Here is a 27,072-nt window from a genome sequence, read left to right as displayed (position 1 = left end):
AGAGAAGCTCACGTGACCGAACGGACACTCGATGCACGTACAACGTACATACATTACGGGTGGCAGCCGGGGCGATCGGAAGGTAACAGGAATATTTTCGGAAAATCGTTCGGTTCGCGCGGAGTAGCGGGGGAGTTTCGCGAGAAAGAAAGGGATCGAGAAATGCGTGAATCGAGTGTATCGGTTTCCAAAGCGGAGATCGTATTGGTTCGATCGTCGCTCGGAGTCAATGTCGAGATACACGGTCGCAGGTAGTCGCCCTCTACTACGCTCGCACGTAAGACTGGTTCGTGCGTGCATGGACTGGTTCGTAGTAGTCGCGACGCTGCCGAGGGCAGCTGAACTGCGTGCACGTCGTTCCCGGTGGACACGCCGTGGTGGTATTCGCGTGTGCGCTTGTGTCTATACGCGTCCCTTCGATCCGCGGCATTCCCTTGTGACGAGCCAGTGGTTATCGCACGATCACGGGAATAAACAGATAACCGAAGGATCCACCAAGGATTAATTCGAGAAGCTGGGTGTGACTCGCGATGTGACAAATCTCAGCCGACGACCTTGGCGGGACGGTGAGTGACCCTTTCGCGTGTGTCGCGTTCTCGTCTTCCCTCGATTTTTCAACGGCGGCCGCGACTCGCTGTTTTCTCACGGGAAAAACATCTGATTTAATTAGAAGGAGAACACGGCGTGTAATGAGTCCTTGCTGCGATCTATCTTCCCGGACTTTGCGTTTACCCACCGAGAAATAACCGCGTTTTTCTTCCCCTCGACTTTTTTCTCGATTCTTACGAACCGTGCACAGAATTCGAGCCACCCCGTTGCGAGAAAGCTACGCACGCACTGGCGGCGGAATATAGTGATAAATATAGTGACTTTTGATGGAACAGCGACCTGATCGAATAAAAGCGTTCATTGGTATCGTTCAGCCGCGGTTTCATTAGTCAGGATTAACGTGTTTATTGCTGCCTGAACTTGAGATTAGACGAAAACTGATTTCCTCGAAGAAATGACGAATAGTCTTCTTACAGGGGCAAGTGTCATTCCACTTGTTTCAAAATGGCTTCCGGGTTAATTATACTTGCCCCGAACTGCGTCCAATTTGTTAACGTTTTATTTCAAGTCATCGTGGTTCACGCGTTTCACTGGAAACAGTCAGAGGAAATGAGATTGCTTCTGCGTACTATGTATATTATGTTTTCAAGAACAATATTCAGCAATTATTTTCGCCGTATCAGGAACATTGGTTTTTTAAGAATATTTTGGAAACTAAGGTTATGTTCGCAGATCAGTCTTAAAGGCCGGTAGGCTTTTAGGCTCGTGAATGAAAGTATCTCGGAGAAAAAAAGGTCTGCGAGCCGTTTTTCCCAGCGTAAAGCCATTCCTGCGGTTTTCGTTTAAGAAGAGTATCGCTTACAGGGCCACTTGCGAGAAACCCAAGAAAGTCGCTCGTATATTTGTCCCGTAAAGAGCAGCCTCGGTGGTTTCGTGCATTCATCGCCCGACCGGAAGAGAGAAACTAGAAAAGCTGCGTGTACGCGTCCTCCCCGTTTCTATAGGAGAGGAGCATTCCTGACATTTCACGTGACTAGGTAATAATTCATTCCGTGCACGGTATTTTTCGTTTTGTCAACGGAGGGCCCTCGCGTTTCCGCGCGAAATAATTTACGAACGTGTTTGGCCCGTTAACGACTGCCCAAGCACGAGCTGTTAAGTTCCAATTAAAAAATAACTGTTCATCGCCAGTGGCAAATTTATAAGTGTAAAATCGCACAGAGTGCATACGATACGAACAAATGTAATATCCAATTTATATCACTTTCTAGAATATCTTCTAGAAGAAAGTATTTCCTACCGTAATTGTACTTTTCCAATTAGATTTTTCAACATTCGAATTTGCACGAAGATCCGCGGTCATGAATATATCCCGCATTCTTCCGATCATTCGAGAATCCTAGCTGATCGAGGGGTCTATAAAGGGTGTAACGCGAGCGGAAGACTAAAAGCTTGAAAGGATTACAGAGGTACAAATGCTTACAATGTCGTTAGAAAAAGGAGTTGTTCGTTGCATTTCGACCTGCTGCGAAATGGATGGATCGGAGATCCTAGTTGATCGACGGGAGGGAAAAGGGGTGTAATACGAGCGGAAGACCCGAAAATAAGGCGAATAAGAAGCCAGAAGAGTGGAACACGGTTCGGAGAAAAAAATGTTAGATACGGCGATGCGCGCGTGGGGTGTTAGCCGGCGGCAGCTAGTTTCCCTCGAGCCGGCGAATCAATATTTCGAGGGTAAGCGTTCCCCGACGACTGTCGGCGTCGAAGCTGCGGAACGTGAGTCACTCACCCCTGATTGCGAGAGAGGGTGAACAGGGAGAGAGAAGGATGACTTTTCTCTTTGCGCGCACCCCTCTTCCGCAGGAGGTCGAAGAGGAGGAGGAGGAGGAGGAGGAGTATCGTGCCGCGCGCGGAGTCGCCGGGTCGTCTACTCGACTCGATTAAAATACGTGAAGACTGCAACATCGAGTCGACCAGCGACGTACATGCGGAAGCTAGCTACCGATTTCACGTTCCATATAACACACGCGCGCTTATCGGTTCTTCAACCCCCGCCGCTCATATAAATCGTTGTCCGGCCGGGGATCGTTAGACGAAACGACTTTTACGGGCTCCGTGAAATTGCTAGTATAACACGAGCTGTTTTCAATATTGAACATTGACCCATTCCTTAGTTCTTCTTTTAAAATGATTGGTTTCGCGATACACAGAGATACAAGTCAATCGGAACTTTGATAAATATGCTGTTCTACTTTCTATAAAGAGATAGGGGACAGTCAGTTTGACTTTGTGTCCGGAAAGAAGCATTCATTGATCTAATTGTAATCGTGTAACCCAGATAGGCTAGTTGGTCGCTCGAGTGCTGTGTATGCATTTTTCATTAGGGGTTGTTAGACGCGACAGTTTTCTCGAGTATAATGCAATTGTGACCCAATTCTGTAACTATGAAAGTATTACTGAATCAATCGTTAATCTCAGTCCACGTATGAACCGTTTTCTGTCATGTTCGTTATGGAAGATCGAGTAACATTAACCGCTGAAAGTCCTTGGCCGGCAATCAGCTATCGCTAATTGGACGGAACACGGTGAAATGAGAATTTCAAGGACGGTATCGGTAATCGTCCGGCCCGAGACCCGGTATTCCTTCGAGCGCGGCACCGGGATTAAGAAATGAAACGCGAATGGTCCCCGGACATGGTCGTGTTCCGCGACGGTTTTTAATTAAGATACTTAACGAATTTTCAGATTCCGCGGGCGACCGCGCAGCCGCGATCGTAAGAACGGGAACGTTAATTTACGGGCTTTAAAGACGCCCGAGCGAGCATACGAGCGTGAAATGCATGCGCCTAACGAAACCCGTTCGAGGGAGCGGAGGCGCACTGTGGGAAACAGGTTTCAGAAAATTGAACGTTCCACCCGTGTAGGACTTTTATCTGCGACCAGCATCTCTGTTCGTCGCGCGGCTCCTACGGAAACCGCTGTGCCGGGGCCCTTTTTCGATTTTTCGAAAGGGACCGAGGTAACGGAAGCTACGGACTCGGGACGTTACGCTACCGGTTCGATACACTCGCGACCCTGTCGAGCTTCGGGAGATTGAAAAATTCATTAGACCCTCGACGACGATTTATCTTTACGGGATACCGTGTATGCTTCTCGTAAAAATTTTTATCGTCCCTTTCCTCGCTGAGATGGAGTTATTTATCGAGCGATGTTTCCACCTTCGCGTCCACTTAACACCGAAGATGAGGTCCCCCCTGTCATTCTACGATATAATTCGATTCCATTTTCACCGATAAACCGTTGTTGTATCATTGCGATACGATTTCAGTGTCACGGTAAAGTGGAATCATATTTTCTTCCTACGGATATTTTGTTCGTTGTAGATGGGAACGATTCAATTGATCATGTTTTTCATTCAGCGACAGAAGCAGCTTCGAATCGAATCTGCGATTTTCGAAAATAGTTCCGCAAACTGCGAGTCTAGAGGACTATTCTGGCTCCAGAGATAACCGTTGAAAAAGGGTCTCAATCAGGCTTAACGATAAAACCATTAACGAGAATTTTCTAATCCGTTCGATCCTGTTCCGTGACGCGACTCAATCAGGGCAAAGACTTCCTTTCGAAGAAGCGCGGTCGTGTCATCGCTCGCTGGGAGCCGGCGATGACCGACAGTCGCTGAGAAATCAATGAAGCATACCGCACTATAGCGTATTCCTGGATAGACAGTGCCCATCTACGCGCCTCTCCTTTTTCCGATAATACCGCTCACCGTTACGCGAACGTAGTTTCTCGTGCAGCGGTAACGGTTGTTATTGTAACTCGCGAAACCCCGAGAGTTCATCGTTATTCGCCGGAAAAGCCGCGTCTGCGGCGCGGCCACGCGGAGTCATCGCGGTAGAAAGTCCTGTGCGTCGTGGTCCCCCGGAAAGAAACCGAAAGCGTGAAACCCGATTGAACGAGCAGTCGCGAAAACGCGCGGATACCTCGCGCCGATGAATCATCGTGCGAGATTCGAGTTTGCGTGCAAAAACGACGAACGCCGTTCATTCAGGTCGCGATCGGTGCCCGCGTAACGGCAGACGTGGCTCGCCGATGGACACTGTGCTGGCGATTGCAGTGTAGTGGACATTGTATAATTGCGATAGGGACCCGAGTGTTGCAATTAAGAAGAGGAACGATTCGATCCTAGGAAACGAACGCATGGAATACGGCGGACGTAATAAAGAACGGGCGTTCTGCAACATCAACTTAGAAAGCACGGTAACGTAATTGCTTGTATAACGAGCGACAGAAGTTTCGGATTTGGAAAAGCACTCCGCGAATGGAAAAGAAAGCGAGCCGGGCTCTAGTGATAAGAATCTGTTAAAACCGAGGCGTCGCTGTTGCCATAGTAACCACTCAAGCTAACATCGCGAGTGCTCGCGCTTCTTGTCCCTGGGCAGTTCTCAGTTCGTGGGTAGCCAACATGTCCGAGCTCGAACGCGAGGAGTCAGCTGCTACCGCTTGTATTGTAGAGAAACGATACGAACGAGATTGGCCGTAAGAAAGCTCGACTCGGCGGAAGAACGAATGCAAAACGAGAAAGCGCCGGGCGCATCCTCTGGAAGAATGCTAGATGGCCGTGAGACGCATGTACAGTTAACTTGAAACTGACGGGCAGATTGTTTTAATCGGTTTCCTCCGTGGAACGGTAAATCGAGGGGATGGATGGCGAGATTAAGCTGCTCGATAATCTATTTGTAGAGGATTCCAGACGCAGTGTCCGTCTACGGGAGAAATCTCCCAAGGGGAACGCGAGAGGTGGAAAGAAATCGTGTTGGATACAAGGATAACGCCGTCGAGGATCACGAAAAACTGATGTCTAAGGGTACTTAAGGCCCTAACTTCTCACGAGGATTGATTTTAACGTCCGCGGTTGGAGCGATCCCAGTAGGTAGCTTATACAATTGATTACAGCGTACATAAATGATAACGACGAGCGTAGCGGAACGTCCATGCGGCTGATGCTATTCCAATTATTGTTACTGCCATTTCATCGTCGCCGATGGCACGCTGCAAATAGAATTTACAATCGGCGAGATCGGGCAGGCGCGATCACAATTACACCGTGCTGGGTTCAGCAGCCGGCGTTTTAATGTCCGCCTCTCGGATCGCTTAATTAAAAAAGTCGCGAGAAGAAACTCGAGCGGGTTCCCAGCGCCGTGATCTTGTAGCCGGCCGCGGCAGCAACCTTGAGCAACGCTGGAGAACCGTGTACGACACCAGCCGTGTAGTAATAGGTGCGCGCTGCCGGCGCGGCGTCTCTCGCGTGTTTCATTCGTCAAGCGAGCAGATGAACGAACCACCCGACGTCCAAAAAGAGAACCGCGAGCGGAGGAGAGGATCTCTTCAGCCTCGTGGCTCGAGTCGGATACACCTTCGGGCTATCAGGGACTCTCCCGCGGCCGACGCCGCCTGTTCCTTCGTTCTTGCTCTTCTCGTTTCTTCTTCTCCTCTTTCTCAGAAAATCATTCCTCCCTAATTTCGAGCGACCTTCACGAGCGAGGGCCGAGAACCGCGAGGCGACGCGAACGACGATCCGCGTAAGGGATGCGGCTGTTCTGCCTCGAAAACCTCGCGGCCAGCCGACGGCCGATCGCAAAGACGATTATGATAATGATACGCTATGCGTTGGTCCTCTGGAATTCTTCCGCGTAGCGTAATTTATTCGACACTCGACGGCCATTCCGGCTATCCCGCAGACGATTAAGATCGCTACCTGGTCTTCACGGGAACGAATTATCGAACGACCGATGATTCTTTTAATCGGCGAGAGGACGAAGGAGCGAAAGCTTTTCTGAAATTGATTCCTGGAGAGTTGTACTTTCAGGTGTTTCCTTTGGTAGACATGTTGGGTTACTCGGTATTGAACTATTAATGGTATTCAACTATAAACTATTGAACTGTTGAATATCGAATTAGCAAATATTGAGCTATCAGCCATTGAATCATCGGATGTCGAACGATTTTTCCGACCAACTTCCGCGGAAGTTCTTACGAGAAGGAAAATTACGAGTAGAAAGAAAAAGGGCGCGTTCCGGTCGTTCATATTTCAAACCCCAAGGCGCCCCGAGAGTCTCAAACCGTGTATCCTTAATCTTTAATACGCGGGGACGATCGGGAATGCGTGAAGTCCGCGTATAAAAGTGGTTTCTTCGCGTGGCTTCGGTTTACGGATCAACGAGACTCAAAGGTTTTCGCTGCGTCAGTATTTACTCGGACTGTGCGAAGATTATCGTCGCGTTAAAGGATCATTACGGAGGATTCGAGGCACGATTATGGCCCGGTGACGAGCATTAACGATGTCGCGTAACGTACACACGATTTGCCTGCGTACGGCGAAGAAGATGTAATGTTATCGATTAGGCGAACATATGGCAATACCTTTGATAGTCCTCTGTCAGGTTTGGCGCTGTCGGCTTTTACTCTCGACAAACCTTGCGAACAGACTGCCAATTTCATGCATATAGCGCTTACTTGGAGCAAGATGAATACCTTAACAGAAGTTGAATAATTATATTAAAGCTAATCTAATACTCTGTATAGGCAGCTATGAATGCAACATTAGAGACTAAAGATGATTCAGTTCAGAACCGTCCATGAATGAACGGAATACTACTTAAAAACGATAAAAGAAAAGAAGTGGTCCACGAATGACCATTTTTGGACATTAGCATACGATGACGCGACATCAACACTGAATTAAATCGACGATCCCCAGAAACGCCGGCGAACGCTGTTTTATGTCTTTATTAGAAGGACTCGAAGACTGTTGACGCCACGGCTCGGTGCCCGATCGGTCCCGAGGTCGACTGGTTCGTCAGATAACAGGTAGCACCGATCGATCGGTTATCGCGACTAGTCCTGCCGGTAGCGGCGGACTTTTCGACCAGTAATCTACGTGCCGAGGACCACTTGACCAACTCCGAAATCCCGTATCGTTACCGGACAGGTTCAGCCTCGTAATTGGTGGGTTCGAATTCCGGAGCCACTCACTGGAAAGGCAACGATCGTCCTCCCTTTCGTGTAATTAATAGTTGTTCGCTGAAACTAGCTGTAGGCTCGATACCAGCCTGCCTCGTGAGTTTTAAGCGACTCGGCCCTCGAGTATTGGGCGGTATCATAAAACGTGTGTGTTGTATTAATTTCGTGTAGCAGTGAGCTACCGCCGAGGTGAAATTGATAGCGGGTTCTTGTTCATCATCGTAGTTACGTGCATTTGCAATTATACAAAATGGCCATAGCTACACTGTGAGACGACAAGGCTTGTATTTTACTGTACATCCTCTCCTTTTCTTTATTACATTAGCTGTTCCCTTTTCTCGAACCCCTTGCACGATAATTTCTTTCATAATTACATCCGACGGAACTGTTTTACTGTTCATAACTCACCGGAGAAAGAATCTCACTCCTTCGAAAGCTTCGAATAAACGCAATAAAATTGTAGAATTATTTTATCAAGTCGATCCTCGTCGAAACGTGCCGCGGCCATTTTGATCGAGGATATTTGGTCACCGTCCGTTTATTTATTTCCACCGTTTATTCGCGTCCGGCGATACAGACGCGGATATCGTATCCGAGATGAAGATTGTTACGCCTTCGCAGTCTCCCATTCATTACTCCGATTTATCGGAAGAAGAATTTCGAGCCTCGATTCGCAGCCCTTCCCGAGTTTTAATAATGTAATCGACCGGCAATAAACCCGTGCGGATCGGAGGCACAGTCGCGAGCGACAGCTCGGGCGTCGTAAACCGTCCTACTTTATTTTTTCACGCATAAACGGAACCGTTTCTCCTCTTTAATATCTATGCAAATAAACTCCCCCTCGCCCACTTCCCCCGTTGATCCGCATTAAGGATTTCCATCGAACACGCTCGGCCGGGGGTAACGTCGAAGCCGCCATTTTTCAGGACGTGGAGACAGGCGGCAAAAAATGGCGGCCCGAAACCGCACGGGGATTCCATTCGTTTCGACCGATAATGGGGAACGATAGGCGAAAATTAACCGTTTGCTCGTACGACATCCTGTCTGGCTCGCGAGCAACACCTCGAACGAAGGTTGTTATATCTTTTTGTTTAAATTGCTATCGGTTGCAGTAGAACGTTCATTAAATTGACTGTCGCGAGTAAAAGTCACTTACATCGAAACGGAAGTCGAGAAAGATCAATTTCACTGAATTTCTTCGAGATGGAATGAAATACCGTTTCTCCGTTATCGCAATTATCACGCTTCGAAGTGCACACGGACACGGAGGAGCATGAAATTTTGATGTTTCTAATAAATTCTTAATGACAAAGTGATTCCGCCGAGCGGGGTTGTAAAAGAAATCACAGGGCAACAGGTTAATTCCGTGTAATCACATAACGCGCGGCTATCCGAGGGGCAGGTATCCGCCCGGCGAGAAGATCGCTATCGATGTATCGCGCATTTTCCACTGGACGATTCACCGGAATTTCAGAGTCGGCGACGTGTGAGCGGGAAACGAGCATGGAATACAAAAGCCGCGTGTGCGTGCACCGGCCGCGGAATACCGACGCTAGAATGCGCTCGGCCGTTCGAGAACGAAATCTACTTCTCCAACGGATGAGACCGACGGACCGCGATTAGAACCATGATTCTCGCCTTTTTCTCTGTACCATCCGATCGGGTTTGCTTTCACTTGCGCCGGAAATTGACAGTGAAACAGGAGCAATAATAGCGCAGCAGTAATTATACTCGCGTTTCTCTTCGGTTCCACTCGTTCAACTGTCACAGAAGGAAAAAGGGTTTTTACTGAAAGAGGGTGTGGCTCGATATAATTATCGATTTTCAGGCGATTCGATGTTCTGCTTGAATGATATTATATCGTAGCTGCCTGGGCTCGCTAATTAGCTGTGGACACCTGCCTCGCGTGTAACTGCATAAATGGAATTCTAGACAGATGGAATCCTGGACCGGTAGAAGCCTAGATAGATAGAATGGTAGATAAGTGAATTGCTAGATGGATAGAATCCTGGATAAATGGATTCACAAGTGGACAGATGGAATCCTATATAAGCAGAATCGCATCAACATAACATAAAACAAATGGAATAAACGCAGGTCCAGACTATTTCAGAGTTCGCTGTAGAGATTCATCCGCAGAAACCGTTTTATTTCCGCGACTCATGGTGCAGCCGGCTGCTCGATTGTTTGGATGATTCGCACGTTTTTCCCCCGGTCTGCAGGCCACTCTATAATTTCGTTTTTCGCTGGAAAGATCACGCTCGTGGATCCCTTCGGAGGCGTCGCGCCGCTCGCGGATCGACGAAGAAAGCGAGCGCCCGATGGCCGAGCCTTCCGCTCACTTAACTTTTTACCGCGGCCCCTCTTCTTTCCCGAAAGCATTGTTCATTAACGCGCACACTTTCCGTTTCGGAGTCTAGCCTCGCGCAACGTCCGATTTAATTATCGGGCAGCCGAGGATCGTGGCGCGCGTCATCCACCGGCGGAGAACACATACCGCCGCTGTTTTCTAGACGATTTCACGGCTGACGATGAAGAAAGGCGAAGTCGAACACGACGGACATGACGAGTCGTCTCTCTTAATTAACAGGTTAACGATTATCAAGAGGATAAGGAGGATAGATAGACTTTCTTGCTACGCCACGACGTCGCGTAGTTTCCGTTGCTGCGGCTTCTCGTTGGAATCGTCGTCCTTTTGAAAAAATTATTCGGATTGTTTCCAACAAGATTTAACCAGTAGAAATACTACTGAATATTTTTGAACGCTACAGCAGTCGATCGCGGTTGAGAAAGAAATAAGAGGACAAGGAGTCGACTAGCAACTGCACGGCAATCGCAGGAATCAAAAGAACCAAAGTGAACGAAGCTGCGGAACGCGTAGAAAGAAACGCACAAGTGCCACGGCAGCTTAGAATCGCCCTCATCAATCATGATCGCATCAAACTTTCTCCAGCTTATTACCTAATTCAAATATTCCATTCATTATCGGAGCAACATATGAAATGAAATTCCGCAGGCATTCTCGCATGAATATTCAGCCCGGTTCTCGCGCAACGATCCAGGCTCGTACCGCAAAGAGGGCCGGAGTACCTTGGGCCCGAAGGTAAAGGTCACACGGACGCGTCGCGAGGATCCGCTCGGCGTCCCTGCGCGTTTAAACACCGTCGTCCGTGGCCATCACCTCGCTTCTCTCCTTTTTCCGTTCTTTTTCTTTCCTGTCGGGTTATTTTGTTCTCCGGAGGCGAGTAGCCGGTCTCTCGGCCGTTGTCTGCCGACTCCGGCCAGGCGAGGAGCCCGGTTCGATTGGTTCGTGCCGATCCGCCGTCCGTTTGGATTGGTCAAACCGGATCGGCTAGCCTCCGGGGCTGGAGAATCGAGGGGACCGGCCAGTGGAACGAGGAAAGAGGGAAGAGGGAAGAGGGGAGGGAGACAGAAGAAGAGAAGAAGAGAAGAAGAGAAGAAGAGAAGAAGAGGGGCCCTATCCCGTGCTCCGGCTACGGTCAACTAGTCCCGCGATCTCGGGGACCGAGAACCACCCGGCGATCCCCTAACGCAATAAAACAAACGGGACGGGAAGATACTCATTGCGGACGAGCGCGTCCACGTATTACGCCGCGTTATTCCTAAACGCGTTTTCCACTCGTCGCCGTTAAGGACCTGCTTCGAACGGCGAGCAGCGAGCGAGCGAGCGATCGGCTGAACGAACGCGCCTAACCGACCAGACCGGCGTTCTTCCTTTGGGAGCCGCCTCGGACCAGCGATGGGCGATCGAATCGCAACCATTCCGAGTGCTCCCATGGCGCGAACATTCGACTCGACGTTTGACTGATTCGATAGGCCTTGGAATCCTCGAATGATTCGACAGGTCTCGAACGCGTTCCTTCGAAAGTCTTGAAAAGATTAATGTCTTGATCGATCTCCCGTCGAATCTGTTCGAGACTTTTAAGAGGTCCGAAGAATGAAATGGTACTTGAAAGGATTCGAACCTTTCGTCCTAGATTCGAAGTGCCGCGGAATGCTTTCAGCTCCATCGTTAAGGACATCGCGAAACGTGCAATCTCGCGGCTCGCGCTCGGCAGAGAAAAACCGTGGTCGCGTCTCTTCGCGTTACACCTCTTCATCCTGTGGTCATTCGAGTACACACCTCTACGCTGTTCGACAGTCGTAATACTTTCACGCTGCGTCTATAATCGTCGCCCCTCTCGAGACGATCCCCTGTGGACGTTTGCAAGCGTTAGAACGCTTATCTTTGAAACGCTGAATTACATAGCAAACCCTTGTATTTTAGAAAATAATCAAACTACATTCTGACGATCTTGACTGATCTTTTACCGTACGGAATGAAATTCTTCGGTTCTCAATATATAACATTAAGATAACCAAGAGTACAACACTCGTCCTGAAAGGGTTGAACCCGACCAGCGATCGGCATTCCTACGGCCGACGCTCCGCGGCGCAACGATTTCTTTTAACGACCACCTTCTCTCCCTTTTTTCCACTTCTCTCCGGCGCTGAATATGCAAACAGCGGCGTGGTTGCGGATTCGCGCGTTCAAATAAACCACTCGTCGGCAGGGTCGAGTGAACTCTAATCTAATCGCAGACCATTCGGTAACGATGATTCAATCGTAACGAAATTCGATTGGAAATCGTCTTTCGCGACAGTGAATCGTCTGTTATCTTGCACCATTGAAATTTAAGAGCACTGCAGTTCTACAGAGTTGTCTCTTTGATTCGAGTCGCGGAAAATAAAGAATCGTCGCGTCTGTTCGTTCCACATTCGACACCGCCGAGCGATTCAAGGACAGGCTAGGGAAAAGCGTGCCATAGCGCGCGCTGTCGATGGAAAAAAGCCGCGAGAACGCGACGTTCCCGACAATAAGGGACGCGAATAGGAAGCGTGTAACAGTTAGACTAAACTGCGATCGTTTCCGTGTACAGTTAACGCGGTTCTTAACGTTGCCGCTCATTTCCTTATTCATCCTCGTACCGGCAATTATTTATGTTCTTTTCGCTCCTAAGCGATTTTTGCGTTACTATTTTTCAGCGATCCAGCGTTGATCGCGGTAAATGCGCGTCTTGTTTTTACTCAGAGGGGTGGGACACGTGTCCTATAGTTGAGAAACAAAACAACGGGAAGTCGCGTTCGTTAGACGCACGAGAAGCAAGTGTCGGGTCCCTAGGTGAGTCAGCCATTGGTGCGCAATGGATGAAGTAACGATTTCCTCCCCTAAAACGGATGCGAGAATGCCGATCCATTATATCCAGTTGGATCGATCGGAACGTCTCGTCGTGATTTTCTCCGTCGACATTTCTCCGCTTCACTACATCATACGTTACTGATTTCTTGAACGTTCCTCCGTCAACTTCTGTCTAATGCCCCGTCATCCGCCGCTCAGTTTTTTCGGCATTGTATCGACGTAGGAACGCTGCGAACTAATAAGAACCGATAGGAAGTCAAAGCAAAATTGTTTGCCTCGAATAACCACTGAGACACTCCTTTCTCGTGTCGTTTACAAACTATCCTGACCTCTAAGTTTTTAAGAGATTTAATTCCGTTTTTGAGTGTTTCAAGCTGCTATCCTTTAGTAGAAAAATAGTTGCTGAAATGAAAGCGGTCGGCCCGTTAATCCCGTCGTTTCCTACGAGTTCTTCAGCTGGTTTTCGTTCGCGGGACTTCCTCCTTCTCTTTGTTTTCCGTCTCCTCGGGCGCTCGCTCGGTATTGGGCGTCGTAAAACCACGGCTAACGAAGTTACTCGCTCGTGAATCTGCTCTAGGTGATTCATTCAGGACGATTCTTGGCACTTTTCTACCCGGAAGACTATCAATAGGCTCCCCGATATCGCCGCTTATCGGCAAAAAGGGCCATTAATTTATCCCCGAGCGGGAATTAAGGAAGAAGTTATTACGTTGCATTCCCGAGGCCCACTCGTTCTCTCGCGATCATAATTCCTTGATGAAAGTGGAGAATTTATTGTCAAGTTTCTCGGATATTAATCGTCGGATTTAAGATGCCTATTAAACAATCTTGTACCGGTCGCTGCGTAATCTGCTCGGACTGGCAAAAACGTTTTAATATATATTATATTGCCGTCGCTAACAAATATGGGTTCGTTAACTATATCTTCTGCGAGTAATAACTGTTCCGTGGCTTAATATGTATGTTACCACGTCTGCGAATATTCGAAATGACATTCACCGGCGGCCGGATCTATCCCGCAGGCAACAGTCCTGCCTCGAACAATTTCGTGCGAACAAATTGATCAATTCCACTTTTCGAATTTCTAGACAAATTTATCGTTAAGTCACTCGATGGAACGTTCAAGCCTGATACTCTCTGCAGTGTTTATTTGGCCCAATTAACTCTTCGTCGGAACGATCCGCCGGTTACTATAGAAACCGTGAAAACGGTAGAAAATTGGACTTTCGTCGAGCCGGTGTTAATTTGCACGGTGAACGGAGACAGGGTCAACGAATTCACCGTGCAAGAAAGGAACGAATGTACGAACAAAGAGGGTGAAACGAACGGAAATCGTTGTTCCCACGTTTCACGCCGGGTATCACATTCTCACACTCTTGCGTGGAAAGATTTTCTGCGCAAGAAAACGGGGATGCCTGCTGCCTGCTGCCGGCGCCGCCGCGTTTTCTGAGCGATTTACTTCGCGACGACGCTAACGAACGCGTTGTTCTTCGCGGCCGCCATCGCATCGGCTCTCTCGTCCGAACAGGAAACGCGCTTTCTTCGTGAAGGGCTCGTTACTTAACGAGTTATGCATTTAATTGGCATAACCTTCGCGGCAAATCGCGTGGCTTCATTGTCTTCCACGCGAACAGAAGCCCGAGGTCTCGAAGAATACAACTTCTCTCGCTCGTTATATCGTTACGTATTGATCCTTCAAAGTAAAATCATTAATAATCAACGCACCGACAATCCATCGTAGCACAGAGGTACAAAAGTGCATTCTTCTATGGAAAAATTTATATTTATATCATTTATATTTATATTTCGTTCGAAACCGATGAATATCCGCGGACAAAACTTCCGAGTGCAAAGGGTCGACGCAATCGAAGTTATAGAACAATTCCCGAAGATTAAACAAGAGTACCCCATGTTCTCCCACGAAATCCAGCTCGCAACTGAACATTTTCCCCGGCGTGCAACGCGTAAGAAATTTTTCAAGCGAACACAATGCTGCTACGGTTGTCTTGAATCTGTTGGCAGATGGAGCGCAAGATGGCGGCGAGTTGAATCCCGCAGCGGCAGCTCTGGAGACCTAACAAGGATGGAACGCTGGTTCCCGCGGGGAGAAGGACTAGAGAAGGATCGCGAGCAGTAAGAGGGTGGCAATGGCTAGGTGGAAATGGATCCTGCCGATCCTCGCGACCTTCTGGACCCTGAGCGACGCCTATCTGGCGGTGCTGTCGTCGAGCACGCCGACCGGCACGTTGGTGTTCGAGGCCGGGGTGCCGCAGCTGGGCGGTCGCCGGAAGTACCAGGTCTCGAACGAGAGGACCGCCTGGTTCGCGAGGAAACTCCTCAAGGTCCACCCTCACACCGGCCGCGTGACCCTGGCCCGTCCGCTGAGCTGCGACGGCTTGCAGTATCCGCGGCTGTTCACTTTGTACGTAGACTCGACCAGCTCCAGGCTCGGCAGGCCGGCGATCGACTATTTCAGCTTGCCTCTGAGGATCCTCATTACTGGATGCGGAGGAGAGAACCGGGATCTGTCGGCGACCAGGGGATGGATGGCGGAGACGCTGGCTTCGTACGCTATGCCCAGCGTCGAGAGGTGATCATTCGTTTAATCTCAGGCTGTCGAGCTAGTTGGAGTAGAGATGTTAAGCAAATGTTCCTTAGTCGCGTCGTTCAAAGAAAATGTATTCCGCGAAATCTACATGGATCGTCTACATCTCGATGGATGTTTATGTTTGTATAGTTGAACTTCGAAGTCGTTCGAAAGATATACAATTGTGGGCGACGTCGAACGAAGGACAATAATATCGGGAACATCATTTCCTATTTCGTGTAACCGATGAAACCGATGTCAGTTTTCTCTCTAACAAGCTCGGAATAGGAAGATAACGCCCGAATATAATTAGTACGAGCCGTCTCTCCCAACGGCGCTTTCGCTAGTTTATTTGAATCGATCCATTAACATTTAGCACTGATAAGCGGTTCTCGTTACGGCAACAGGTTCACCGAGGTCTGCCTCCGCGCGTCGCAGCTGGTCGCCGCGTTGCGTGACTTCCTCCCGCAGACGGCCTTGAAGGAGTGCGAGATCAGATGGGGCGGAGTCGCGGACCCCAGGTTCCTGATCGAGGGCGCGGCGGGGGACTTGGTCTCGGCGACGGAGCAATGTTTGGTGGATCCCCTATGGAAGATCTCGGTCTCGATGAACCTGAGGTGTGGCATGGAGTCGCGGCTCACGGACGCCGAGCACCGTTTGAAGATCGTGTTCCATCACCGGCAGTTGGACGACACGGACCTGGGCAGGCGAGTCAGGCGAGAGCTGACGAACCAGTCGCCTTACTTCGAGCAGCACTTGTACACGGGGGCCATCGAGGAGGAAAAGGAGCCTGGCGTCTACGTGACGTCTGTCCGCGCCAGGGACCCCGAGGGCGGAGCAGTTCGCTACTCGATGAGCTCCTTGCTGGATGCTCGGTCGCAGTCCCTGCTGTTCCTGGACCCGGTCACCGGTAGAGTGACCACGCGGGCCAGGCTGGACAGAGAGAGCGTGGACGTGCACTACTTCCGAGTGCTCGCCGTGGACGACACTTTCCCCCCTAGGACAGGCACCACCACCCTGCAAGTGAACGTGCTGGACGCGAACGATCACGCGCCCAGCTTCGAGTGGCGGGAGTACGACGCGTCCGTCAGAGAAGGTGTGCCGGTCGGCTCCACCGTGGTCACCGTGAAAGCCACGGACCAAGACGCCGGCAGGAACGCCGAAGTCGAGTACTCCATTCTGTCCATCAGCAGCGGGAATGGCGTTGCCAACGGCGACGACGCTTTAACCTTTCGAATAGACCCCAGGTCGGGAGTGGTGACCACGCGCACACCCCTGGACAGAGAGAAGATGGAGGTGTACACGGTGATCCTCAGCGTGTCGGATCAGGCGACGCCGCCGTCCGCGAGGAAAACGACGAACGCGACTTTAGTGGTGCGGGTTCTCGACGATAACGACAACTATCCTCAGTTCACCGAGCGCACGTACTCCGTTTGGATCCCCGAGGACCTGGACTACACGGCGAACCCCGTGATAGCTAGGATCAGGGCGACCGACGCTGACGCCGGGAACAACGCGGCTGTTCGGTACGCTATCATCGGTGGGAATACGCAGAACACGTTCTCGATCGACTCGATGAGCGGCGACGTGGCTCTGGTGAAACCTTTGGACTACGAGTCCACCAGGAGCTACAAGATCGTGATTCGGGCGCAGGACGGCGGTTCGCCGGCCAGGTCCAACACCACGCAGCTACTGGTGCACGTGAAAGACGTTAACGACAACGCGCCTAGGTTTTACACCAGCCACTTCCAAGAGTCCGTGTCCGAGAACGTGCCTGTCGGCTACTCGATGCTCAGGATACAGGCGTACGACGCGGACGAGGGCGCTAACGCGCAGATCAAGTATACCATCGGGGCTAGAGACTTTTCTGGGGCTTCTACGGAGAACTTCCCGATCACCGTCAACACTGACAGCGGCTGGATCTATACGACGAAGCAGCTGGATCGCGAACAATGCTCCAGGTAGAGGGTCCTTGTTGCTCGATTACGACTAATGTCAAGTAATTAGATAATTACATTTAGCTTCCAATTTGTGTAGCAGGCTCCGAGGGATTAGATAACATAGACCTAAATAAATTTCGGCAGAAGAGAAGTTGCGTAATAGTTTCCCGAGTTAATATCTGCCAGCTCAAGGTTCGCTTTCTCTCATTTAGGTACCAGTTCACGATCGTAGCAGCGGATTCCGGGGAAGTGCCGAAAACGGCGACCGCCAGCGTGATAATCACGGTGACCGACGTGAACGACAACGATCCCTACTTCGACTCGAAGAATTACGAAGCAGTCGTCTCGGAAGACGACCCTCCGGGTACTCCAGTCACTTCGGTGACGGCGACCGACCCCGATGAAGACGCCAGGATCCATTACGAGATCACCGCGGGCAATACTAGGGGGCGTTTCTCGATCGCGTCTCAGAACGGCCGTGGCCTGATCACCGTGGCCCAACCGCTCGATTATAAGCAGGAGAAGAGATTCGTGTTGACTGTGACCGCCTCCGACAGTGGCGGCAGGACAGACACAGCTTTGGTTTACGTGAACATCTCGGACGCGAACAATTTCTCGCCGGTCTTCGAAAACGCGCCCTACTCTGTCTCCGTTTTCGAGGATGCTCCGATAGGCACCACGGTTCTGGTGGTCAGCGCCACTGACTCCGACGTCGGGAAGAACGCTCAGGTTACTTACAGCTTGGACACGGACAGCGGCGATCAGGGCGCTTCGGAGTTCACCATCAACCCCCAAACGGGAGCCATAACCACCACCCGTCCGCTCGATCGCGAACTCGTCCCCGCATATTTGCTGACCGTCACAGCGAGGGACGGCGGCGTGCCGCCCCTCTCGGACACCACCGACGTCGAGATATCAGTCACCGACGTGAACGACAACGCTCCTGTCTTTGAGGCGCCACAATATCAAGGGTCCGTCCCGGAAGACGTTCTGGTCGGCACCAGTGTGCTTAGGGTTTCTGCCACCGATGCAGATACGGATCTCAATGGAAGGGTAAGGGACTTTAAGGGGCATTGTTCAGCTTGGCTTCTTTGTTCTCGAGTGACCTCTGTAATATGCTACGTCTCGAGTGGACTTGAAGTGGAATGAAGCGGAAGACTGGGGTGACGTTGGCGCCTTATAATTCATGACCATGAATATTTTGCTGTTTAGTCGGTATCTCCGGGGAAATGATGTTGTAAATTTTACACTAGAAAAATCTACAGAAAAATCTCATCTACAAATTGCGCAGCTATTACGCTTGAGAGTAAACACTGATATTTTCCGCAAGCGCTGCAATTGGTTTTGTCATTTAAATTACTCTCTAAATTCGTCAACCATTAATGTGCGTTGTTTTTAGGTCCGATACGCGTTGGAGGACGATGGCGACGAAGCGTTCGCGGTGGATTCGACCACCGGTGTAGTGAGGACAGCGAAACCGTTGGACAGAGAGTCCGTCGCGAGGTACACTCTGAAAGCAGTGGCCATGGACCGTGGTTCGCCGTCTCTATCTTCCGTGGTACCGGTGGTGATAAAGATCGAGGACGTGAACGATTCACCGCCAGCTTTCGAGAACGACAAGATAGTTCTTTACATAGCGGAGAATTCTCCGATTGGATCGACCGTCGGTGAAATCTACGCTCATGACCCAGACGAGGGACCCAACGCCGTGGTACAGTACTCCGTTATCGGTGGGGAGGACTCGAACAGTTTCGCTCTGAATATCAGGCCAGGTGCTGATCGCGCAGAACTGATCACCCTCAAGGAATTAGACTACGAGTCGCACGAGAAGAAGTTCGAGCTTGTAATACGCGCAGCGTCGCCTCCGTTGAGGTCGGACGCGCTAGTGCAGATCCTTGTCACCGATGTGAACGACAACGCACCGGTATTGAAAGACTTCCAGATCATCTTCAACAACTTCAAGGACTTTTTCCCCACCATTCCGATCGGTAAAATACCAGCCGTGGACGCGGACGTGACCGACAAGCTGACCTACACGATTCTAGCCGGCAACAACGCGAACCTAATCGACTTGAACCGCACTACAGGCGAGATCCGATTATCCCCGCAGCTGAACACGAACGTACCCCGCGTAGCCACCATGGAGGTGTCCGTCACGGATGGGATCAACGAGGTCAAGGCTACCATGACTCTCTCCGTGCGGTTGATCACCGACAAAATGCTCCTGAACTCCATCACCGTGAGATTGGACGACATGACCGCCGAAGCTTTCCTCAGCCCCCTGTTAGGCTATTTTCTGGACGGTTTAGCCGCGATCATACCCTGTCCCAGGGAGAATATATTCCTGTTCAGCGTGCAGGAGGACGCGAACGTTCATGGGAAGATCCTGAACGTGAGCTTCTCCGCGCGGAGGGTCGAGCCAGGCGTGACGGACGAGTTTTACAGTCCGCAGTTCCTCCAGGAGCGGGTCTACTTGAACAGGGGTATACTGGCGAGGTTGGCTACGGTGACGGTGTTGCCTTTCGACGACAATCTCTGCGTCAGAGAGCCCTGCTTGAATTTCGAGGAGTGCCTGACGGTGCTGAAGTTCGGCAACGCTTCAGGGTTCGCCAGCAGCGACACCGTACTCTTCAGACCGATATATCCGGTGACGACGTTCGCGTGTCGCTGCGCGGCGGGCTTCACCGGAAGCAAAGAGTCCTACCTATGCGACACGGAAGTGAATCTGTGCTACTCGAATCCCTGCCTGAACGGCGGCACCTGTTACCGGAAGGAAGGAGGCTACGCTTGTTCCTGCAGCTCCGAGTACGCGGGAGAGAACTGCGAAATCTCGTTCGAGGAAGACTCGTGCGCGCCCGGGATTTGCAAGGGCGGTTCGCAATGCATCATCAAAACTACCGGCGGGTTCACTTGCGAGGGCTGCCCGGTGACAACTTTAGAGAGCGTGACGCCGCTCTGCGAGCTGAAGGCGCGCAGCTTCGGCCCGGCGACGTTCCTCACCTTCGCCTCTCTCAAGCAAAGACACAGGCTGCACATCAGACTGAGGTTCGCTACCGAGGCAGCGAACGGGCTTCTGCTCTACAATGGTCGGTACAACGAGAGACACGACTTCATAGCTTTAGAGATCGTGGACTCGCAGATACAATTCAGCTTTTCCCTGGGCGACGAGATCACCAGAGCCGGCGCGAGCATACCAGGCGGAATTTCCGACGGCCAGTGGCACGAGGTGGAAGTCTCCTACATAAACAAGAGCGTCACCGTTTCTCTGGACAATTGCGACGTAGCTCTAGCGCTGGAATACGGCGACCGACTAGGTTCGAAATGGTCCTGCGCCGGCAGGAGCGAGCAGGTGCTCGAGGATCGGTGCAGTATCGTCACCGAAACCTGTCATAGGTTCTTGGACCTTACGGGACCCCTGCAACTCGGCGGTTTGCCCGCCATACCCTCTAGTTTCCAGATCAGGAACAAAGACTTCGTCGGTTGCATCAGCGACCTGTTCATCGACCATACGTTCATAGATTTGAATTCGTTCGTGGCGGACAACGGCACCAACCCCGGCTGCCCGGAGAAAGCCACGTTCTGTGCATCGACGCCTTGCAAGAACAACGGCAAGTGCAAGGAGATCTGGTCGGGATTCATCTGCGAATGCGAGGAGAATTTCGCGGGACCTACCTGCGCCGACGAGGTCGGCAAGCCTTGGAGTTTCCACGGGGATGGCATGCTGAGCTTTAACCCTCTGCTGAGGCCCATACAGCTCCCCTGGTTAACGGCGCTCAGCCTGAGGACCAGGGCGAAGCAGGCGTTCGTGATGAACGTGCAGATCGGGCAGAACAGCTCCGCGCTCTTCGAGATTCGCGACGAGAAGCTGGTCGCCCTGCTGGACGGCGCGGACATCATTCAGACGTGGAACAGCGTGGCGGACGGGGAATGGCATCGGATAGACATCGTGTGGCAGAGCGGCCAGGTGTCCCTCGACATCGACTACAGGAACAGACCCATGTCGTCCGCGTTGCCGGCCAAGCTGCAAGGGCTCTACGTGGGCAGGATCTTGGTAGGCGGACCGGAGCAGGCCATGAACAGCGAGCTGCCGTTCTTCGACGGTTGTCTTCAGGACATTCGCATCGGTACCAATCAGAGCGTGCTCCAGCGACCAACCGTGCAGGAGAACGTCGCGACCGGTTGCAGCTCCGAGGACGAGTGCAACGTCGACTGCCCGGAGGCATCGATCTGCGAGGCGAAGTGGCAGGCCAGCGAATGCGTTTGCGCGGCCGGCCGTGTCGGTCGCGACTGCGAGCGTGTGTGCGACCTCAATCCTTGCAACAACACCGGCGCGTGCATCGAGGACCATACCACTCGCAGAGGGTACAAGTGCGAGTGCAGCTCCCCCGAGTACTCCGGAGAGTATTGCGAAGTTAAGGCCGATCAACCCTGCCCTGCCACCTGGTGGGGATCGCCGGTTTGCGGACCTTGTCGCTGCGACGAGTCCAAAGGCTATGACCCGGCGTGTAATAAGACTACCGGCGAATGTTACTGCAAGGAGAACCATTATCAGCCGTCGGGTACGTAGAAAGTAAAGAATCAACCAGGTGGATAGTGGATTGGAAGTCCAACTCCGATGTCCTGATAAGCTACCAGGTCAACGATCTTTTATTTTCAATTTTACATTTGCAGGCAAGAAGGAATGCATTCCCTGCGAGTGCTACGCCACTGGGAGCTTCGGTCCTCGCTGTGACACGGAGACAGGACAATGCAGGTGTCGGATTGGAGTGATTGGACGATCGTGTACCGCTTGTCCCAATCCGTACGCCGAAGTTACTCTTCGAGGTTGCGAGGTGGTCTACGATGGCTGCCCTAGATCCTACGCGGAGGGTCTCTGGTGGCCTAGGACCAAGTTCGGAATGACTGCCGTGGAGGACTGTCCCGACACTGCCGAGGGAAAGACTTCTAGGTCCTGCGACGACGCATTAGGCGGCTGGCAGGAGCCTGATCTTTTCAACTGCACTTCTGAAGCTTTCATCGAGCAGAGGCATCAGTTAGCCGCGCTAGAGGCTAAGGATCTAACGCTTAACACATACGTGGCTGTCAAGGTTGCGAAGGACGTGCACAGGGCGGTGAACGTAACCAAGCATATGTACGGCGCGGATCTGCTGATCGCTGAGTCTTTGCTCGTCGCGTTGTTGAGATACGAGGAAAGTCTGGTCGGACTGAACTTGACTCACAGTCAGGATAAGGATTACGTGTCTCATCTAATCGGAATTGCCAGTGGCGTTTTGATGTCCAAGTACTTGGACAAATGGGAGAGAATCGAGGTCCTCAGTGGCGACACTCCTGACAAGGTTCTGGAAGCAATGGCGAACTACTTGAAGACTCTGACCGCTTCTCAGCACGACACTTTCACTAACCCTTTCGAGGTCGTCGACTCTAACGTGGGTGAGTACAGTTTCAAAGATAGTCATAATGTGTAGCGCTCTTGTTAGACCCTAGCACTAGTATGTTTGTCTAATTTTCTTTTTTATTGTGTTTATCAGTGTTGGGCTTGGACGTGGTGACTTCAGAGAGCTTGTTCGGTTACGAAACAGCAGAGTACAAAGAGGATCCGTCGGCTTCTACTATTAGACCGACAGAGGCGGACCAAAAAGTCGTAATCCCGGACACTTCCGCGTTTCTGTCCACGCCCGCTCATTTCGGCCCGTCGATTACTTTCCCAAAGTACAATAATTACATGGCGGATCCGGGTAGATTCGATCCGCATTCCAAGATACGAGTGCCCTTAAGCGTGCTGGGAATCAAGTCGTTAGCGCAAGGAGAACTGAATGTCAAGAAAAGTTTAGTCAATCGGAAGGCTGTGTTCAGTTACGTGCAATATAAACAATTGGGAGCCCTTCTGCCCCAGAGGTACATCTAACTTGGTCCACTCGACTTTTTTTCCTAAACTATATTTTACACTATTTATTTTGCAAGTTCGATATGGTATCTCGAAAGAGGCTATGAAACGTGGTTTCCCAGACTCGGAAATGTTTACAGATTCGACGATTCGGTGTCTGTGAGGTGGGGAGTCGAAGTGGCTGTCGGTTCACCGGTTATAACGGTATCCGTATTAGTTCCCACTGAAGATGGCTATGAATCCTTGACCGGTATACCTCTGCAGACTCCTGTCCAAATAAGTTTATGGCTTAGCGAGAAAGACGATCTTAAGACCAGAACTAATCCACAGTGTGTGCATTGGAGCACGGCTAGGGGGTACGTGTTCGCGTTGAAACAGATAATTTCCAATAGAAGTTGAAAACGAAGACCATTCCTGAACTGATTTCCACGTTTCAGAGAGGGCGAATGGAGTCGAATGGGCTGTACCACGGAGGTCGAAGACGATTCCCTGTCCTTCGGCACGGTAGTGAACTGCTCCTGTTTACAGCTGTCCACGTTCGCGATATTAACCGACGTCCTCGACCTGGAATACGTCCCTGAACCGTCTTTGTTAGAGGACGTAACCAGTTACAGCGCGTTCATGCTCGCATTGCCTTTATTGTTATCCGCCTTGCTGATTCTCTCTTTGATAAGAGGCGGCGGGACCAATTCGAACAGCATTCACAAAAATCTGGTGATGTGCGTCTTCTTCGCCGAAGTACTCTACCTGATCGCGCTCAAAGCCAGAAGTTCTCTAGTCTCGAACGAGTTCCCATGCAAATTGACGGCAATTGGTTTACACTACGCCTGGCTGAGCACGTTCTCGTGGACCCTGGTCGACTCGATTCATCTGTACCGAATGCTCACCGAGATGAGAGACGTGAATCATGGCCAGATGAGGTTTTATTACACAATGGGTTACGGTGCTCCCGCCATCATCGTCGGACTAACGATTGGCGTTAGAGCTGACCAATACGGGAACTTCTATTTGTATGTAAATTACTAGAAACAGTTTCAAATGTTCACTTTGTCGCCGTTTTTAAACGAGATTTTTTTCTGTTTGTTTCAGCTGTTGGTTGTCCATTTACGAAACAGTAATTTGGTCCCTGATCGGGCCCGTTTGTTTAGCAGTGTTCGTCAACTTTTGTATTCTCATCATGTCCATAAGGGCAGCTTTCACGTTGAAGGAACACATCATGGGCTTTGGAAACTTGAGGACGCTACTCTGGCTGTCCGTGGCCTCGTTGCCTTTGCTCGGCTCGACTTGGACCCTGACGGTGCTGAACGCGTCCGAGAACTCGCCGACTTTATCTTACTTACTCAGCATAGCCGTAGTGGTTCACGCGGCGTTCAGTTTGATCGGTTACTGCTTCATCAACGGCAGAGTACGAAGGAATTTGTACCTGAGCCTGTTGAGGTGCATCGGGAAGAAGACGCCTCTGCTGGAAGGTAGCGTGGCAAACGGTAGCAGCAGTCAAAACGTGAACGGTCACTCGGTGTGTAGACAACAATTATAGTTACGAGATTAGCGTTGTATGAATTAGGTAAGAAATGGTTGCACAACGAATAATGTTACAGCGGTCCGCACTGGCGTATGCGTCGACGTACAGCGGAGCAGAGTCGGTGTGCAGAAGGGTTCACGTGGGAGTTTCAACGAGTAGTACAACTTCGCGAAGTACAAATAAGACTGGGTCCAGTCCCTATCGTAGCGACACTCATTTAAGGCACACGTCAACGTCCACGAGTAATTATAATAGCGACAGAGATCCGTATATGTCGTCCAGGAGTCATCGGTCAGCATTGCACTCCAGACAAGGTATTCCTTGATCAAACTCGCGTACTTATAAACCACTATCCCGAAGAATTCTCTACGAACCGGAATGAACTTCTAGAGCCGCCAGAAACACGAAATCAGCGGCGAGACTCTGAATCAGACTCAGACGGGTCTCAGGCGGAAGGTGGCGGAAGGAGCTTGGATCTCGCGAGCTCTCACAGCTCCGACGAGGAGGACGTGACGTCGAGGTCCCACAGAAACATGGGAGTATCGACGCAGCAACCTGTCGCGCACAGTTACTTGCCCAATATCCACGCCAACCCCGCCGAACACTTGAACATACTTTGCTCAAACACGGAACTCTTCCCGAACATTAAGCCCATCTATGCGCCTAGGTGGAGTTCCCAGTTGCCAGAGGCATACTTGTCGTCAAACGGTGAGTGTCGTCGCGACGATAGAATCATGTATCGACTGTAGCCGTTCGAGACGGATAGAAGAGAAATTGGTTCAGCATGCTGGACAGAGGGAAAGAGAGATGTGATTAAAAACCAACGAATTTCGTTCGTAGTAATTGACGTACGCGGAAGTCAGTGGTCAGGGGGCACCATATCGGACAACGAGATGGCCTCGAATAAAACGTCCAGCCCGAATCCGCTGCCTTACCCTGAGATCAATTCGCCGCAAAAGAGTCAGCCGGATGAAAATTATTCCGAGGGGGAGGAAAAGCTTCACCATCTCGGCGAGAAATATTTGTTCCCTTACACGGCGGAGGAAGACCACACGGTGTCTCCCACGCCGTACATGCTGCCGATCGCTTCTCGGATTCTCGCGTCCAGTATGAGCCATCACTCGCAGAACTCGACTCACGAGAACCTCAGCGGCTCGGAGAGATACGGCAGCCTGAAACGAGGCCAGAGCTTGCACGGGTCTCAGCACGACAATCTCAGCGGTTCGGAGAGATACGGTAGCCTGAAGCGAGGGAAGATCACCCCGACGGTGCTGGAGGACGCGCCAGAGTACATTTTACCAATGAGCGGTAGGATATTGTCCAGCTCGTTGACCCACGATCTACAGCACAGCAACGAACTGGCTGCGCTCAGACAGCAGCAGCAGCAACAGCAGCAATACGAGCAAACAATCACAGAGACCGAGTAAGTTTTAACCTTTTACATACCGTGAAGGTGCTTCGAAATTCTACTGTCGTTCGAATCTTGTCGTTAACTCTATCTTCTCTGTAATTTACGCTTGCTCTTGGAAATGAAAACGATCAGTGAAGAGGTAAGCGTTTAGATAATAGCTGTCATACGTGTCTTCGTTGTTGAATTAAATGTTTAGAAAATTCAGTTTACCGCTATTCGTACGCAGTTGGTGACTTGATGCGATTTTTGCTGTTTCAGGAAGGATACTAATGCGGAAACGTCGGTGTGACGAGGCTCCGTGCTACAAACAAATACCGTACAAAGTAATATAACGTACTATTAGCTTAAAATTGAAATGATTATATATATATAAATATATATATATATATAATTCTTGGAGTCGCTAATTCTCCAAGGTATATTTTAAGAGCGGCCATGACTGTACTTACGAAATTAGCCATATCGATTAGTATGTATGTGTGAGTGCCTGTTCGTATCTATATACATACGCTTGTCGATATTTCGTTTCGTGTGATTACAACCTCCATATTCGGAGGCGACTCTTCCGCGATAGCTTGGAAGACCACTGATGATCTCTAGTTCATTTCATTACTCGTGTAATTAACATCGCTCTCTTTCTCTCTTTATCTGTCCCTCTATTTCTCTAGTATCATAGTTTTCTTAACTCAGTATTGTGCAATGTTTACACTCCACTTCCATTTTACATTTAGACTCTATTATCTTTCCTCTCGTCTATCTTTCATCTTTCTTTTTTTTTTACGAAGAAACAGATTTTTACAATGTTTTTATACATGCCATGGAAGAAGCGTACAATCGTGCGGCGCAATTTTCATAGTTTTGTATATATTTATACGAAAAGAATGTGACAAAATACATAATTTATATATATCCTTCCATTCGGACTGTCGCGATTTCTCGATACTCTCTCGCGTCTC

At 50.5% G+C, this 27,072-nt stretch overlaps 1 protein-coding gene across 3 annotated transcripts; it reads left to right on the top strand.

Annotated features, from left to right (window-relative positions):
- Positions 1-338: 338 nt before the first annotated feature.
- On the top strand, positions 339-27,039 carry stan (protocadherin-like wing polarity protein stan). 3 transcript variants are annotated; one of them, XM_031971065.2, is made up of 14 exons: positions 339-566; positions 14,795-15,362; positions 15,767-17,320; positions 17,512-18,352; positions 18,699-21,858; positions 21,971-22,729; positions 22,828-23,194; positions 23,324-23,539; positions 23,621-24,193; positions 24,273-24,699; positions 24,782-25,019; positions 25,096-25,413; positions 25,546-26,128; positions 26,375-27,039. In XM_031971065.2, exons 2-14 carry the CDS (start codon positions 14,920-14,922, stop codon positions 26,403-26,405), a joined length of 9,510 nt encoding a protein of 3,169 aa, XP_031826925.2. In that variant the 5' UTR covers positions 339-566; positions 14,795-14,919; the 3' UTR covers positions 26,406-27,039. The 3 variants fall into 3 exon arrangements, with proteins under 3 accessions (XP_031826925.2, XP_076224019.1, XP_076224020.1); XM_076367904.1 differs by lacking the exon at positions 339-566 and adding an exon at positions 5,427-5,482; XM_076367905.1 differs by lacking the exon at positions 339-566 and adding an exon at positions 14,409-14,520.
- Positions 27,040-27,072: the final 33 nt, after the last annotated feature.

Source organism: Nomia melanderi, chromosome 5, assembly GCF_051020985.1.
Source record: "Nomia melanderi isolate GNS246 chromosome 5, iyNomMela1, whole genome shotgun sequence".
NCBI lineage: Eukaryota > Metazoa > Arthropoda > Insecta > Hymenoptera > Halictidae > Nomia > Nomia melanderi.
This window is presented reverse-complemented; position numbering and strand designations above follow the sequence as displayed.